This window comes from Narcine bancroftii, chromosome 1, assembly GCF_036971445.1.
Source record: "Narcine bancroftii isolate sNarBan1 chromosome 1, sNarBan1.hap1, whole genome shotgun sequence".
Taxonomy (NCBI): domain Eukaryota; kingdom Metazoa; phylum Chordata; class Chondrichthyes; order Torpediniformes; family Narcinidae; genus Narcine; species Narcine bancroftii.
In genome coordinates this window covers 435,042,005-435,060,732 of record NC_091469.1, presented here as the reverse complement: position 1 = coordinate 435,060,732, position 18,728 = coordinate 435,042,005, and the positions used below count along the sequence as shown (strand labels likewise).

The 18,728-nt window shown below is 40.8% G+C and overlaps 1 protein-coding gene across 7 annotated transcripts in view; it reads left to right on the top strand.

The window, feature by feature from the left end:
- The window catches only part of LOC138751686 (protein DBF4 homolog A-like), an 83,896-nt gene that overhangs the window by 30,116 nt on the left and 35,052 nt on the right, over positions 1–18,728 (top strand). For 3 of the 7 annotated variants that reach the window (XM_069914280.1, XM_069914279.1, XM_069914283.1), the window contains exons 3-6: positions 9,399–9,568; positions 10,315–10,509; positions 12,747–12,791; positions 14,089–14,158. In XM_069914280.1, the coding sequence (XP_069770381.1) occupies positions 9,399–9,568; positions 10,315–10,509; positions 12,747–12,791; positions 14,089–14,158 (480 nt within the window). Of the gene's footprint in view, positions 1–9,395; positions 9,569–10,314; positions 10,510–12,746; positions 12,792–14,088; positions 14,159–18,728 lie in introns of all 7 variants that reach the window. The other 4 variants (XM_069914281.1, XM_069914286.1, XM_069914285.1 and 1 more) reach the window with 2 other exon arrangements.

Sequence of the window (18,728 nt, the reverse complement as noted above, 5' to 3'; positions counted from 1 at the left end):
CGGGTCTGCAGGGACAATACTGCGTCAGGTTAAACATAATTTTCCAAGTTGCTGTATGGTGAGACAATATCTTTCTTTCTAGTTCTGCCCATAGTAACTGAATCAAGATCTCTGAGAGGACACATCTCGTATAGTTGTGCACCACCCTGGTTTCCCCAAAGACGTTTCCTATCTCAGCCATCAGTCGCGCGGAATAGGTCCATGTTCGCATTTGGGCCCGATATCCCAATTCTGTCTCCTCCTGCACCGTGTTTCCCTATGCATTTCTGATTCTGATTCCTTCCCCAACCTTAGTCCCTACCTTCTGTATCTTATTCTGCAGTGTCTCAATATCTGCAGCATTCAATATTCCCATTCCAGATCATTGTACGATGGATAGTGGAGTTGTCCAGCACCCCTTAGCGTCGGGGTTCTCCTTGGGAAAGATCTCGACTGTCTCCTCTGTGGTTACTTCTGTCAATCCCCCCATTATTAGCCCCAGTATCTTGATTGTTGTCCATGCAAGCATCGCCTTTGTCTGTATCATCCTCCCGGAATGACTTACACCGGGTTGCGTGGATCCAGCCATCCAGTGTATTTAACTTTAAGGCGGTTCTTGTGACTAGGAGGACTTGGTAGGTTCCTTTCCACCCAGGGGAGAAAGGAACAGTCATGATCACTTTCACCATTATCTGATATCCCGGTAAAAATGGGTGGGTGTTTCCCTCCAGCCATGGTCCCTGGGTGGCTTTCATCTTATCATACATTCAAAGGGCAGCTTCAAACAACCCCTGGGCATATGCTAGAGTGCTTTCCTGTATCCAAAACTATTCTGGCATATAGGGGGGTCTTATTCCAGTGCTCATAGGGTGCCCCAACAGAGCCTCGTGTGGTGTCAATTTTGTATTCTGATTTACCTGATTGTGTAGGGCGTATAATACTATAGGCAAGGCTTCTGGCCAGGGTAGTCCTGTCTTGCCACACGTTCTTTCCAATCCCCTTTTTACTTCTCCATTTAATCTCTCCACTATACCCGAAGGTTGAGGCTGATACGGGATGTGGAATTTTCAATCTATGCCCATTATTTCGCTTACTGCAGTCACTATCTTCCACATGAAGTGGGAACCTCAGTCGCTATTTATTCCCCGCGGGATCCCATACCGGGGAATCAATTCTTTCATCAGAATCTTAGCTACTGTATGAGCATCATCCCTTTTGGTCGGGTACGCTTCTATCCATCGTGTGAACGTGTCAATGATCACTAATAGATATTTAAACCCTCTACAAGCTGGCATGTGGGCAAAGTCAATCTGCAAATTCTCAAAAGGGGCGTGAGCAAGGGGAAGTTTATCAAATTTGGCAGGCAAGCGCCCCTGATTGTTTTGCTGACAGATCAGACAGTTTCTCATCTGCCGTTCTATGTTGGTAGAAATTCCAGGTGCAAACCAAATTTGCTTTATGTTATGTAGCATTCCTGCCTTTCCCAAATGGGCTCATCAATGTGCTAACTGCACTATAGGCCGGTATAGGCTTCTTGGACACACCACTCGACCATCGTTGCTTTTCCATATGCCTTTGACCATCTGGCATCCGTGGGTTTCCCACGTATGCTGTTCTTGGGCAGAAACCCCCTCCTGTGCAGTTTTCAATTCTAATTCCTGTATCATTTGATATTGCTCGGGAGTGTTGACCTCTCGTTTGAGGGTCATGGGTTACATGGGGTTCTGTTAGCTGGTGACTAGTTTGGCCGCCATGTCGGCCCGCTCATTTCCCCTTGACACAGGATCGTTCTTATTGGTGTGAGCCTGACATTTAGCAATGGCCAACTCTGTCGGGAGTTGGATAGCTTCTAATAGCCCCTCTATCATTTCTGCATGTCTTATCCCCTTCCCACTGGCTGTTATGAACCCTCTATTTTTCCATATCTGACCGAAATTGTGGGTCACCCCAAAAGTATAGTGAGTATCAGTATAGATATTTGCTCTTTTTCCATCTGCCAATACACACGCTCTAGTTAAGGCGAACAGTTCCGTCATTTGTGCGGTGGTGCCTTCCGGTAGGGCATATGCTTCTATAGTTTCGTCATCGTTCACGATGGCGTACCCCACATATAACACCTCGTCCTGGGGCCGGTGTGAAGACCCGTTAATGTATAAGGTGACATCTGCTTCTATTGGGTCAGTCTTTAGGTCAGGTCTTGGGCTGGTCACAAGCTCGGCCAGTGCCACGCAGTCACGTCCTTCGTGGTCTTCCTCTTCTGTTTCAGGCTATAGGTGGGCAGGGTTGTAAGAGCCCAATATTTTGTAAGTGTAATTGGGTCGGGATAACAGCACCACCTCATATCCTGTCCTTCGGGCTGTGGTGAAATGCTGTGTTGATGTCGAGTTGAGCATCAGTAGTACAGCATGATCCGTGACCACCGTGCATGATCGATCCTGCATCAGCAATACTGATTTTTCTACTATCTGCCGTGGCGGCCACCGCCCACAGATACGGGGGCATCCCTATTACTGTTAACGGGAGTTTGGTGGAGTAGTAGGCTACAGGTCTCTTCCCTCCTCCGTGCTGTTGCATCAGAACTCCACAAGCAAATCCATTCTTCTCCGTTACGTATAGCATGAAGGTTTTCTCATAATTAGGGAGGCCCAGAGCAAGGGCTTGAGTCAGAGCCTGTTTAAGATTCAGAAAGGCTTGCTCTCTTTCCTTCGTCCATTGCACTTCCTCTGGTTCTCCCTTCACAGTAGCTGCTCTTAGTGCTGCGTCCATTTCTCGATATTCTGGTATCCACTGTCTGCAGTATCACCATGCCCAGGAAAGCCAGGATTCCCTTTTTGTGGTTGGTTTGCTTATCTGGCATACAGCTGCTATCCTTTCTGGGCCCACTCTTTGCTCTCCCTCCTGTAAAATATATCCCAAATATTTTACTTCCTTCTGGCAGAATTGCATTTTCTGCATGGAGACATGGTGGCCCCAGCAGGCGAGGAGTTGTATCTTCAACGCATGCAGCATCGTCAGGGGAGGCTACTAGCAGGTCGTCCGCATATTGCAAAAGGGTCGAATCCCCGGGTAGGGCAAACTCTGTCAGGTCTCTTCGCACAGCGGCTGTGTACATGGTTGGGCTTTTAGTATAGCACTGGGGAAGGCGTATCCATGTATACTGTTGGCCCTCATAGGTAAAAGTGAAGAGGTATTGGCTCTCTTTTGCGAGTGGTATGGAGAAGAAGGCGGAACACAGGTCGGTTGGCATCACAATGTCGTTTATGGCCCTGAGGTCCTGGACAAATCTCCAGACGTTTTTATTCTTCTTTGGTATGGGCAAGATTGGTGTGTTGCAGGGGCTTTGTGTTTGAACAAGCACACCCTGTCGTTCCAGGTCCTCTATGATGCCTCTTATGCCTTCAACAGCGGCCGGAGAAAGGCAATATTGTTTTACTGCTGGCAGGGGTGCTCTCTCCCTCACTGTAACTTTATGTGGCGGGGCAGTATGTAGAAACCTCACATGCATATTTGACTGTGCTCACACTTTCATGGAGACCTGCGTTAGGGCAGCCGACCATCTATAGTGGATTGACTCTGGCGGACAGGTTCGGCAGAAGGACGTCAGCACTATTTTTCTTCCCATCCGAATATGTCAGGGGAGTGAAAGAGGATGTCTACACTAAAATCTCCTTTCAACTGTAAGTCAGCGTATGCCTCGCAAGCCCTTTCTGCCCGGTGTTGAGAAGCTAGTGATCGTGTTTCTGGAAAGTCGTGACTATCTGTCCCGCGTCTTTCGTCTGATGAGGCCGATGCACCGCCAAGGTGACGTGTGGGCCTATGTGTGGCAGTCGGAAATGAGATGTCTGATCCAGGCTTAATTTGGCCTGTGCCCCTATCCCCTCTGGTCCGAAAAACAGTCGTGGTCCCACAGTTACTTCCTCAAAGTCCCCTTGTTCTGTTATATGTGGGACCTCCTCTCCGGGCACAAAATACCAAGATGTCACATGGAGGTCCTTTACCTCGGCCACAATTTGGAGGAAGCACCCAGTTGCTGCAGGGCCGAAAATTCCTGTGGCCTTTGTAATAACCTCATTACTTCATCCAATTATTCGAGAAAGGGGTTAGTCTCTCGCCACCAGCCAAAGTGAGTTGGATTTCTATTCTTATCGAGTTCATCGTCCGCCGTTCTGCGGGTGAGCTGATATGCGCAAGAGATGGGTAAATCCATAAATATTCCCTCCTCTGTACAGTACAATGTCGCATTCATTTTGCATAGAGTCTGTCTCCCTATTATGGGGACAGGGGTAGTGGCCGAAACAATAAGCTCTTCTTGTATCTTGGTGTCTCCAACCATTAGGGTCATTGGTTTTGAAAGCGGATCTATCATGGGACTACCAGATGCACCAATGCTGCCAATTATAACTAAAGGGCACTCCCGAGGATGGTGGTATGGAGGACATGGTGGCTCCGGTATCAACCAACATTAAACTCTCCCTCTATTCCAATTTTACACTGATCATGGGTTGGGTCTCTCTGCTGGAGGACAATTGGATGAGGGGAGCCTGCACCACCGGTTCCTCTGGGCACCCCTATGGGTTCTTTTGTTGAAAAGAGAATTGGGGTCGCTGACCATAGGCGTCACAGTTCTGGCTGGGGTCTGAATTCCTCCGGGCATCGGGTACCCTCCTTTTGCCAGCCTCTCCCTCAGGATTGACTTCTACACTCCCGCACCCAATGGCCCCTTTTTCCACAGTTGCGGCACTGATCATTACCCTTATTTCGGGATCTACCTCGTCCTCTCTCTTCTCCCTGCATCTGTCTGGCTCGCTTTTCCTTTTGCATGAACAGTCCTTCCCTATCCATATTAGCCAATACTGTGATAGTATCCGTCCAGTTCTTTCCTTGCCAATCCAATTGCTTCATCTTGTACATTTTTGCATTTTGGGACAGCATACAATTTAGCAAGGTTTATACCACCAAGGTCTAGTTATCATGTAGGGGCACCCCAGTATTTTCCTCCCAGGTGTTTTTAAATCGAATTACAAATTCCATAATTTCATCTCCCATTTTCTAGAGACAGCGGGTGACCTCTCCAATATCCCCGTGTCTTTTGGCACTCCACACGATAGCTTCTCTTCCCCTGTTTTGCAACCAGTGGACTCATTCCCATTATCCTCCATAGTGTCGTCTGTTCTCCAATCCCTGTTCTCTCCATGCGGTACAGTGAATGATTCTTTCACCACCTGCCAATGAGAACCGTAAGTGGCCTGAAGTAATGCCCAGACGTCTCCTGGTAGGGGATGGTAAAGGAGGCAGGTCTGGTCCAGCCAGTGGTGAAATCTAGTGGGGGCCTTAACAGGGTCAGGGGCATTAGTGATCATATCCTGCACCTCAGTTGGCATCCAGGGTTTCAAGATTGGGGTGTTGCCTATCATAACTCTAGGGTATCGAGTAGTAGAATCAGGTAGACCAGCTTTGGTCTGACTCCAGGTACGGACCTGCGTCCTGGGATCCCCTTCCTCTTCCTCAGTGCCCTCCTCCATCCTTGGGAGGTGCCCTCTCACTGGGGGATCCCTGGGCTGCGTGGCCTCATGCAGGGGTGCAGGCGAGACACTTGCGGGAGTGGGTACGGGTGGATGTATTTGACCAGCCGCCGCCCCCACTGGCAAGGCAGCTCCTGGCACTTGGTGGTCATAAGTGGCGGCAGTTTGAATTAGATCATCCCGTCATTTCGTGTCATAGTTTGTGGGCAATCGTGGATGCAGCGGGACAGGTTGGGGGGTCATCACGTTCGAGTCAGGATATGGAGGCGTTTGGTTCGTGGGGCTTGAAGGCGATTTACTCTGCGGCGGTTTAGGCCACGGTTGGTGGCGCCCTGCCACCTTTGTTCAGGCTATAAAACAGTTTCTAAAATAATTAACATCCCACGTCGGATCCCCTCCTCCTGACTGAATGTCATCTTTGAAATAGGATATTACTTTTAAATCAAGTGTTCAACCATATGGCCAGTCTCCCTGGTACCATCTGTAGAGATCGTAAGGCATAGTCCCATTTACCTGTCTCGTTCATTATGATGTCCGCTGGCGAGCCCGGAGGCTGCAGTGGGCCTCCTACCAGTTCCTTTCGTTTGTGTTGTTGTTTTGATCTCGCCTTCGTAGATCTTCCCATGGCAGGCTTGAGCCTTATCCCGGGAATGGAACCAGCCGCTCGACCAGGCTCTGTCTCTTTAGTCGGACAATTTCCCATCTGTCTGCAGACTTAACAGAATTAGGATACACAAAATAGCAAAGCGACAACAGTTTTCATCTACCTTTATGCACGTCAATGGTATCTCTTCCTTCCACGTAGTCGCCCCGGGCTGCTTTAGAGATCAATTTACCTATGTCTTATCAGCGTCTCACTCTGACCTTGCGGAGGTCTCGACATTCACCTCTTGGTGTGTGAATCAGCCTCACCCCCTTTCAGCTAGGTTCTTGGTCAGGGTTGTTGCCTGCTCACTTCTGTCCGTGATCCTGCAAACAAGGATTCTGCTCGCAGCGCTAGATTCTGTCGCCGATTTCTTCGGGACTCTATAATTATTTAAATAGAAAACACAGCCCGGGAGATCGTTTCAGAAGAGTTTATTGACAAGGTTAACCAAGGAGAGTCCACAACAGAGACTCTGCCCATATCAGGCAGAGAACAAGCTTTTATAACCTGAAACAAACAAGTCTTCAATCATTCCTACAGGATATGTACTCCCTCTCACACAGTATGGTTACAAGACAGATTGAAAAGCAGGAAAAAGGACACATCCTTATCACATTCCAACAACTTCGTGTGAGTTACACCCTCACCCTCTTCTGTCTTGGCGTCTACTTGATTAAAGTCATGTTTCCTTCCACAGTGTCAGGCAGGGCAACATTAATGGTGACTCTTTTCCTTATGGCAAGCAGAAGGCAATTTTATGTTCTGTATTATTACATGACAAGAAAGGAATCTTGAAGTTGGAAGGAGTGATATTAAGTATATGAAGGAGAAAAGAAGTTTGAGACTCCCTGGTTCACATTTCCCTCTCCACCCACCCTTCCATCCCCTCAGGTAAATCTTGCTGTACATTGATTTTTTTTTCTAATTTTAACTAACCTCCATCTCAGTCTGATTCCATTGCTTTCACCTCTTCTCTACTTACCCTTTTTCTAACTTTTCTTTCTTACTTGCCCCATCTCCCAGTAGTATCTCCCTCAACCTGTCTTTATTTATCCCATCTTCTGTCCTTATCACTTCTTGGCAACCTCCCCCAGCTTCTCAGCTGCCCCCCACCTCAACCTCTTTCCCCCTTCATTTACTAAACAGCTTTCCTTGGTTTGGTCTCCATAAAAGGTCTTGGCCTGAAACACCGACTGACCATTTCTGCCCATGGATGTTGCTGGACCCAATAAGTTCGTCCAGCATATCATTGTTGCTCTGAATATTTGATATTGCAAATCCTTTAGCTTTTTAAATACCTCAATAATATCATCATCATCAAGTTAATATTTTATCACAAATAGATTCAATCAAGTCTCAATGTGAAGAAAGCTCTTTCTTCTGCCCTCCCCCCCCCCCCCCCCCCCCCCCCCCCCCCCCCCACCACCACAACCTGAGATAAAAAGACATGAAATTTTGAGCTTTGGCTGCTACTTTTCCTATCTGCCAAATTTTAATTAGACTCAAATTTCTTCAGTCTTCTACTGCATCCTAATATTAAGATGTGATTTACAACTTATTTTTCTGTCTTGTTGGGGGAAGGTAGAGAAATGAACTGTTTGTCAGTTATCTTTGTGTGACCATCAATAATTTACTTTCATTTATGACATGATTTGAATACAATTGTATTTTTCCTATCTTATTTTTAAATTATTGTTCTCCATCCATCATTTTTTGAGTCAGAGTTCATGGCAAATGAACTATTCCTGTTTCTTCTGAGGTTTTTAGAAATATTCACCATGAAAGATATAAACTCTTTGCTTTTTGTGATTTTATTTAATACCTGATTTAGATCTTCCCAAAACTTTTCCACTTTCTCACATGCCCAAACTGCATGTACTGTTGTTCCCGTATCCTTATAGCGAAAACATCTGTCTGATACTGTTGGGTCCCATTTATTTAACTTTTGGGGTGTGATATATAGCCTGTGTAACCAATTATATTTTATCATGCGTAACTTCGTTTTTATTGTATTTCTCATAGTTCCAGAGCATAGCTTTTCCCATGTTTCATTCTTTATCTTTTTGTTTAGATCTTGTTCCCATTTTTGTTTGGGTTTACAGCTTGTTTCCTTGTTCTCTTTCTCTTGCAGTTTGATGTACATGTTTGTTATAAATCTTTTAATTATCATTGTGTCTGTAATCACATATTCAAGATTGCTTCCTTCTGGTAACCACAGCCTGCTTCAAAATCTTTCTTCTAAATAATATAAGAAGTAAAGAACTTGAACTCGATTTGGATGGAGCACAAAAAAGATTTATTATGATAGCCTTAGCTGAAGCAAAATAATGTATTATGTCAACCTGGAAATTAGAAGGTAGCCTGAGAATACAGCAGTGGTGCATAGAAATGGATAAATGTATTCCATTGGAAAAAATAACATATAATTTAAGAAATAACATCACAGTATTCGAACAAATTTGGGAACTGTACATGGAACACAACAGAGAAGTCCTATCGCGGACCTTCACCACCTAAAATGACAGAATGAGAAGAAGACAAAATGAACTGACCCAGTATGTAAAAGTAGATGACACAAATTTCTTGTTTATTTTCATTGTGTGATGACATTGTTTAATGGGTTTAATGTATCATATATGTTGAACGTTGAGTGGGTGGGGAGTGGGGGTGAAGGAGGAAGGAGGGAGGGAAGGGAGGGGGGAAAAGGGGAGAAAATGACACTGTGTATATTCAAGAGGGAAATTTTTATGTGTATTTTGGTCAATATGGTTCAAAGTGTGAAAAATAAAAAAAAAAATTAAAAAAAGATATGAACTCTTTCTTCAAGTGTAGGGTATCTTGAATTGAAATGTTTATTGTCACGTTTACTGAGATACAATGAAAAAGGGACAGCTTACAAAAAGTCTGCATGCTCTGGAACAACTTGCATTTACAGAACAGTTGCACAAAACCATAACAGTTATCAAGAGTGATCATTGAGAATGGTTGCATTTAACATGAACATCACAGGAAAATTTTAAATACAAAATAGCAGTGACTTCCTGATGGTAAACTAACACAATAGTAGCTCCAGTCATAGTCCTAGTAAGAGAGGGCTTCATAGATGCTGGAACTGTCTTATTTTATTGAACACTGATATTGGGATTCGCAGCACGGACTTGCTTCTTTTCAAAGTTTAATTTTATGATTTTTTTTTAAATTGCAATTTGAATGAAAGTGATTTAATTGTAGAATCTTTATGTGATCAGCAGCACATGGATTATCAGGAAGAAGTAAAGGAGTGCTAAAAGCATTACAACGAGGTGGTAACAAAGCAACAGACATCAAATTAAAGCCTTTTACTGGAAAAATCATTTACCTTGACCTGCCTTCGAATAAGCATACGGAAAAGTTAGAAAAGGATTTACAAGATTTAGGAGGGGTATGTTCAAGAATTATCATTTTTATAAATTGATTAATTTTTAACAGATTAGAAATACCACCTCTTAGCTTACAATTGATTTTGATTTTACGAATAGTAAGTAGGTTATTATGTGCTTTTTTAGGATTTAAAAAAAGACTTGGATTGTATAACATTATGGAGATTAAATGAGTGTGATTTTTCTTTTCAGAATCTTAATTCCTTCTGCATTGTTTACTCATGTTCTTTTCTACATCCTCTTTTAGGACATTTTGTTCAGAAATCAGGCTGAATTTCAAGCTAATGCAGTAGACCAATTGGCGTTCATTGTGCTAAATTATAAATGCCTATTTCAAGGCATCTTTAATAGCTGTTTACAAGAACCTTTGACCATCATCTTTTTTTTAATAGGAAAACAAAACAAAATCATTATGATCAATCTTTGGCAGCTGAGTCCATAAATACTTACAGTGTTGGATTATTAGTGTCAGCTTACTTCCTGTTGTTCAAAGAGCCAAAACTCTTGACAGTCCTAACAAATTGGTTTGCATCTTAGGATGCTGTGTGTACTATAATTCAGCTTTTTGATAAGCAAAAAAGTTTCAAATTATCATTTTGATGGGGGGGTGGAATTTTCATCAGTAAACCTTTGGTCTTTTGTTTTCTGACTAGAAACAAGATGCTCTTTATGAAGTAAATTGTATAGAATTAATTGTGCATGTTGAAAATCTCCTAATGTATTTTTCTTGCATTTTATTTTTATACAGACAATTGAAAAGTTTCTAAGCAAAGATATTGATTACATAGTTTCTAATAGAAATGAGGCCAAATTTGCACGAATTCCAGGCAAAAATTCCCCAGTACCTAGCCCAGATTCTGTTCAGAACACCGATAATACATCTCCTCATCCAAGCAGTCGGAGAGAAAGCTATGAAGGAAATTCACGTAGAACATTGGAAATGGTATGTACACGTTATAGGACTGCAAATTTAGTAAACACTAAAGTGGTGATGAAATATTTGCTCAGACAAAATTTAGAAAAGGTTGTTTCTCGTTTGGATTTTATGCACCAATCTTTAGAAATTAATATGTAAAGTGTAATTTTTAATGTAATAACTTTTTTTGATGAAAGTCATTTGAGTACCTCTATCTGAAATGCTCCAAAATCTGAAAGTTTTTGACCCAAAGGTTGATGATGTTGTGTATAGTCTGGAGGGTTGCCATAGATTACAAATGGACATCGTTAGGATGCATTGTTAGGTTGAGAAGTGGCAGAAAAGTGTGGGGTGGTTTATTTTGGTAGGTCAAAGTTAAAGGTAGAATACAATGTTAATGGGAGTCACTGGTGATCCAAAAGCTAGAAGGCCACAGCACATGCTGTTTGTTAACTCAACCTTTGGATTCACCAACAAGAGTTCAGAGAAGGAGGCAGAGTAGCGCAGACATTGTAGATCATGTGAAGATCATGCATCTTCACTCATGCTGATGACAGCAGACTTCAAGACATACCTCAAACAATAGTTGACAGAGCACAGAATACAAAATTCAGATATCCCATCCTTAGGCATATTTCCAAATGATCAAAGAAAATCTTGCTCACCACATCAGTCTGTAGTGGAGACTGCTGATGTAAAGGGTGGGAGATTGTTGCTATACAGTTAATTCAGTATGGCAGAATGGAAACAACAGAATCGGCACCCAGTGAAATTGGGGGCATATACATCTCCACTGAATTGCAGTTTCAGCACATGCTGATTAAATGTCCAGTAAATGACAGATACTGCAAATTGAATAATGTGGCCTAAGTAACTTCAACTTCGAATGCACTAACACATAATAATTTTGGGAATATGAAAATTCATTTCAACATACATCCTCTGCAGGAGATATGGGATATCTCCAAAGTAGGAAAGCAACTGTATTTCATTGACAGTTCTTCAACTTGATTGATTAATGAGATCCATTATGTAAGATCCAGCTGAGTGTAAATTGGAATGGTTCAGTGCTAAGTCGTGCACTGTACTGAAAACAAAAGAGCAAGGCCATAGGGATAAAGGGAAAAAGGTAAATGTAGAAAATAACCAAGTCATAGAGTTATGCAGCATGGAAACAGGCCCTTCAGCCCAAGTTATCCATGCTGACCAAGTCCCTCTTGGCTGCATTTGATTTATGTACCTGTCTAAATGTCATCTATACACAATTTGCTCAAGATTCTAACATCTGCAGCTATTGTGTTTGTTTTTTCCAACTTCATTATTTGGTTATATGATGTTTGAGCTGGTCTTAACCTTGAGCTGCAGAAATCCAATTGAGTTTTACAAATAATAGGAATGCAATCTGTATGCTAACTCTCACCAAGTTATATTTACCCATCACTTTTAAACTGTTCCAGGTTAAGGTATGTCTCAATAATTAAATTCTTATTTCTATTTACAGATTCCTCCATGACTTTCTCTTCACCTTTGAAATCTCCTCCACTAATTCCTACAGTGCTCTGATATATCTTACATTTTGTTAATTGAATCATTCCCCCAGATTTAATCACTGCATTATTGTCGATCATGGTTTAAACTGTAATAGTTCCTAACTCAAGAATTTCCTTTGTAATTTTTTCTTCTTTTGTTCTTTAAATTTACCCACTGGTGTAGTCATTCAGTTATCTGCCCTTGTATCTCCTTTTGTGGCTCAGTGTAAATGTTAATATTCCTACAAAGAACATTAAGATTTTACCATGTTCAATACCAGTTGCTTTATTGTCTTGAACCTCAGTTGCATGATTTTCAAGAATTTAAATAATTTCCATGTTTTTGCTATTATTGTCTCCATCTGAAGAGGAGCTTGTAGCTGCACGAACTTCAGCCTAAATCCCTTCATTGGTGTGTCAAAATAATCTTTTTGACTGTTTTGGATCACCTTGCTATGTCTTGGTATCCTTTCCTTTTACTGATAATATAACTTTATCTTCCATCCTCTTTTTGGTGCAAAATGACATGTTGCTTTAATTTTTATATAACAATCCTCCTTAATTTGTCAATGATTGAGGACAAATTAATCACTTTGAAATTTAATTAGTGTGAACTTAAACCAGACAGCAAGATAATGTTTTAAAATTAAATTATAAGTTTTTAGAATATTTTGTAATTGAAGCAAATTCTTGTTGGCTCAAGATTCTGTCTCAATATTTTTTTTTATTTGACAGGTTAGCAGAGGAAAAAGCTTAGTAAAAAAAGTTGTTAAAGAACAGGTAAGTAGTTAATGAATAGGGCATGTAACCTTTTAAATTGTTTTAATTATAGAAGGAACGAAATTTGAAAGTAAATCTTACATCGAGTGCTAACCATATAACCAAGTTTAGAAATAGCAGAACTTTTGATTTATGTTAAATGTGAGCTAATAATTTACAATTGCTGTGATTGATGTTTAAATCTGCTCTCCAAATTCAATTCTAATTTACTATCTACAAGACTATAGCACGATGTGTAATCTATTGTAAGGAAGACTATTGCTTTATTAAGGATGGAAATTAATGAATTTTATATGCAAGCAAATACTGAGCACCAATATCTCAAATTAGAAGAAATGCAATTCATAGATAAAACTCTCAAGAAAATTCATGCAGACCAGGAATGTATGTAATCTAAAGAGCAGCTTTGTTTACACATTGATGAGATGTGAACCAAACATAGGGTGCAATTTTCTTGTCTGGTGCACCAGTGCCAATAATATTTGTCCAAACTATGTAATGGTTAGTATAACAACTGAGAGAGGACAGTTCATTTAGAGCAGTAAATTCATGGAAATGAACCAATCTTGCTTGTGAATGTTGCTGGGATTGAACAAAACTGTTCGCCTGTTTGTGGAATTAGCTTAGTAGGATTTGTAGTATTTGTAATATGTGTAGTATTTCCGAGCCTATTGTTGCCAGATAAGGAAGTCCTGACTCGCTCATAGACCTGTATTTGGAAAAGTGTTTTATTGTGCCACTGCTGAGCTTCCCTTGGATAAAGATCCAGCAGTGTTTCCTAGTCTTGCTGATATTCCATAGTATTTGTGGTGAGGAATAATTTCTGTGGTTCTGCACCTGATTGAATTTTAATGGGGATAGTGGATAGATTTGAAGGAAAAGGGGAAATAAGTTTTTTTTTAAATATTTGCATTTAGTTTCACCATATAATATGATCACTGAAAAGGTATCACAAATAAATCCAATCTACTCTCCAATGCAATTTGCAAGTAGTGAAGTAAATTCAAAGACATTAACTTGTTTAATCCCTATCATATCAGAGATTGAAAATTTCTCTGAATCTATTATCACTACTTGCTCCCCACCAACCTGGAAATTTCTCAACCACCTTATCCCTCACAGTTTTCTACTCTTCACACTGATCAGTTAAAGATTAAAATACTACTTGCATTTGTATAGCATCTTGTATGTATTCAGGCAACCTCAATACTTTGCAGCTAATAAAGTAAAGCAATCCACTTGAAATTATTATTGGAGGCTAATTAATGTGTTTTTATTTTCCTCTGGGCACATCTAGGAATCTGTCCATGGAAATAATATCCTATCGAATGCTGTAGCTTGGGGAGTGCGAATACTCTACGTGGATGGTATCCTTTCATTATATTTTATTCTGTACTTCCATGGCTTCCTTTAGTCTTGTAATCCACGATCTACTAGTTCTTTCAATTTGGCATTGTGTCGCTTCAGTTTTAATTGTACTGATTGTGCAATTAGTCCAGAGTTTCCTATGCCCTAAGGTTTAGAAATTTATTAATAAGACTGCTCTATTTCAAACCCATATTATTTCCTTTTGTTTAGACGTTCCTTAAACCTGACTGCAAGCTTTTGGCTAGCTGCCCAAATATTTCTTTTCATGGATTGACTTAAAAATTTGTTTAACATGTTTGCTATGCCCTTTACTGTTCTGAGCGATTATGGATTTAACATTCAGCGTGATGTGTAGGAGAAAGTATGCCTCTTAAATTGACCAAAGGTAGCAATTTAGCATTGCTTTAGTGACCTTGTAACTGCATGAGTTTCTTCCTCCTCACATCTTTGTATGGTCTTATCTGACTTTTCCCTTCCTTTATTGAATCTGTGTCTCCATTTTAGGAGATAGACTAGCTATTACTTCAATGACAAGCCTTCCATCTCCCACAACTATCACAAATGCTCTTTGTCCCACCAATAGAATAAGAAATTTATTTTCCCAGATTCTTTGCCTGATCTATTTTCTACAATAATGAGACTTTCCATACAATTACCCTTGAAATATCTTTCCTCATCCTGATCTATGATAGTCTATTCACCATTGTTAACAAAACTGTTGATCACAACTCATCTATTCCCCACATCTCAGCTCTCATCTCTCTTCTGAGTCAGAACAAGGATAGAATTCCATCTCATCTGCCTCTTCATTCAGCTGATAATTCTATGCAATATCTGCTAGCTTCAAAGAGACTATACTATATAACTACCGATCCCTTTACAGCATTTAGTAAGGAGCATTCTTTTTGTTACTCCCAAGTCTACTTTTCTGTTTCCATCATCCAACTCGCTACCTTGTAGTTGCAGGCGATTCAACACTTGTCCTTTCATCTCTTCCCTTCCCATTATCCAGAGATCCAAACAGTCTTTCAAGGTGAATCAGTGATTCGCTTGCACTTCCAGTTTAGTATACTGCATTCAGTGAGGTCATAATAGGAGAAACCAAGTGCAGATTGGGTGACCATTTAATGGAGCATCTACATTCAGTTTGCAGGGGCAATCCTGAACCTTCCTACCATTTTTATTCTTCATACCATTCCCATGTGACCTGCTGCATTGTTACAAAGAGACTCCATGCATGCTTGAGGAGCAGGACCTCATGTTTTGATCTGGGCATGTTGAAATTTACTGGATGTTGTTAATTTTTTTCAGGTAACTCATTTCTCTGCATAAATTATCCATTAGTGATTACTAGTTCAGTTTGTTTTTTTTTTCCTTTTTTTCTCCAAAAATATAGGACCTGGCTTACGAGGCACGTCTTCCTGTTCTGCATTTCACAAACTCAATACTCTTGTCTTTATTATTTTGTCTACATTCTCTCTCTCTCTCTCTCTCTCTCTCTCTCTCTCTCTCTCTGTGATTGATCAGATACTGTGTTTATAGGGAGGGTGCTTTCTAACAGGATACAACTGGGGTGGCTTTTCCCCTTCATCATCCCAGTGTATCCTATCAGAAAGAACACCCTCCTTCAACTTCACAAGCTTCTTTTCATTCTCTGGTTTCCTCCCACAACCCAAAGATGTGCAGATGAGCAGGTTAATTGACCACTAAATTATCATCAGTAGGATCTGGGTTGGGTTGATGGGAATGTGGGTAAAATTAAATGGATTTGGGTATAATTAGTTTAAATAGATGTTTGATAACTGGAGTGGTCTCAGTAGGCTGAATGCACTATTTCTTTGCTGTATCTCTCTGAGTAAAACTCTGACATATAAGGGAAGGAGACCAAATGCTTGCTTAACAATGTTAGTTTTATAAATAAATACAGCAGCACAATGGTGAAGCTAGTAGCACCTTGTGGTGCTAAAGATGTGGATTTGATCCTGGTTTTAGATATTGTTTGTGTAGTGTTTCCACGTTGTCCATATGACTGTAGGATTCCCGCAGGTGCTCTGATGTTCTGCCGCAACCCAAAAGACGTGCAAGTTAGAGGGTTAATTGGCTTCTCTAAATTGCCCCATGTCTGTCAGTAAGTGGTTGAATCTGGGTTGAAGGTACGTAGAGAGATTATGGGAGAATAAAAATGAATCATTGTTGGATTGGAATTAGAAGGTTGATGGCCAGTCTGCCCTCTGGACCTATAGTACCTGTTTTCATACTTCATCCATAATTTAGAGATGTATGTAGATAAAAGGAAAATAAATACTGTATTTCAGCTCTAACATGATTATAGATTCTCTTAATTAATCCATATTCATGCATAAACTTCAGCCTGCAATTTAAGCTAATTTTGGATGGATTTGGGAGGAAAAACACAATAAGATATAGGAACAGCAGGGCATTCGGCCCATTGAGTCCCCTCTCATTCTATCATGAGCTGATCCATTCTCCCATTCCCCTGCCTTCTCTTAACCTTTAATACCCTGATTATTCAGACACCTATCAATCTCTGCCTCCAATGCACCCAACTACTTGGCCTCCATAGCTGCCTGTGATACAAATTCCAGAGGTTCACCACTCTCTGGCTCAAGAAATTCCTCTGCATCCCTGTTTAAATCGGTTCCCTTCAATCTTATAGCTGTGCCCTCTTGACCATGGAAAACATCTTTGCCACATTTACTCTGTCCAGGACTGTCAACATATGAAATTCTTCTTTGAGGTCACCCCTCATTCTTCTGAACTCCAAGGAGTACAATCCAAGAACTGTCAAACAATACTCAAATACTAATCCCTTCATTCCAGGAATCATTCTTGTGAATCTTCTCTGAACCAATGCCAGCACATCCCTTCTTAAATAAGGAGCCCAAAACTGTACCCTGTACTCCAAGTGAGGCTTCACTACTGTATTATAAAGCCTTAACATCACATCTCTGCTCTTGTATCCTATTCCTCGCCTTCTTCATCACCAACTCAACCTCAAGGTGAACCTTGACATATCCTGCATGAAGACTACCAATTCCCTTTTCATCTCTGAATTTTACATTTTCTTCCCACCCAAATAATAGTCTATACTTTTATTCTTTCTGCCAAAGTGCACACCCATACATTTTCCAGTATTATATTTAATTTGCCACTTGTTTGCTCATTCTCTTAATTTGTCTGACTCTCTGCAGACTCTCCATTTCCTTTTTTCTTGAATATTTTATTTTAAAAGACTCCAGCAAATATATACAAGCAATAAAAGACATTTTCTTATCACACAATATAATATAGAATGCAGTATTTTTTCCTTTCCCTGGATTTTAAATAAAGCATAAATGTTAAAGGAAAAAACAAAAATAAAACTAAAAATTAAAACATGTCACCTATGCCACAACCTTAATTCACTCTTTTTTATTTGTCTGTCGGGATGGCTTGTATCTTAACTCATTTCTCGGGGGGGTGGGGGGAGGGGTTATAGATCATATCTGCACACCTATGTACCTCAGATACAGCTGTCGCACTTCAATGAACATATCATACTTCTTCCTCAAGTTTTAAGTAATTTCCAGGAGAATGCAACTCTGCATTTTTATATTCCATCGTGTAATACTAAGTTGAGTGTTGGACTTCCATGCAACTGCTATACACTTCCTGGCTACTGACAAAGCGATCTTCACAAATTGAATTTGGTGTTAGGATAATCTAAACTGTACTTCACTAATATCCCCAAAAGGAACAATTCAGAATCTTGTGGAAACTCCAATTTTGTAATTTTTCTTTTAGAATGTCTTCCAGGTCTACCCAGAAGGATCTCACCTTCGTATATAGCCAGGTGGAGTGGATAAATGTTCCAACCTCTATACCACAACCCAAGCCTCTCCATTTCTTCATCACCACCTGACCCTCCACCTATCTTTCTATCATCTGCAAATTTAACCACAAAGCTATTTATTCATAAAGTGGCCCCAACACTGACCCTTACGGAACACAACTAGTAGCCAACCAGAATAGAAAGCCTTCATTCCCACACTATTTTCTGCTGATAAACTAATGCTCTACCCATGCTAGTATCTCCTATAATTCCATCTTGTTCCGCAACCTTGTGTTCGACACCTTGTCAAAGGCCTTTTAAGTTCAAATATACAACATCCACTGCATCGCCTCTGACCAGCCTGCTTGTGGTTTCCTCAAAAAATTGCAGTTGGTTTGTCATGCAATATTTTTTAAAGAAACCATGCTGACTTTGGCCTATCTTGTCATGGTACCTCCAGATACTCTGTATCCTTGACAATCAACTCCCAACAACTTCCAACCACTAATGTGGTTTTTCTTTCTGCTGTTTCCCTCCCTTTTTAAATAACAGAGTGACCTTGATAATTTTCCAGTCCCCTGGAACCATGCCAAAACCTATTAAGTCTTTCAAGCTTATTACCAATGCCTCCACCATCTCCATAGCTATTTCTTTTAGAAACTGAGGGTGCATTCCATCTAGTCTGGGTGACATCTATCCTTAGACCATTCAGCTTCCTAAGCTCTGGTGATCGTGAC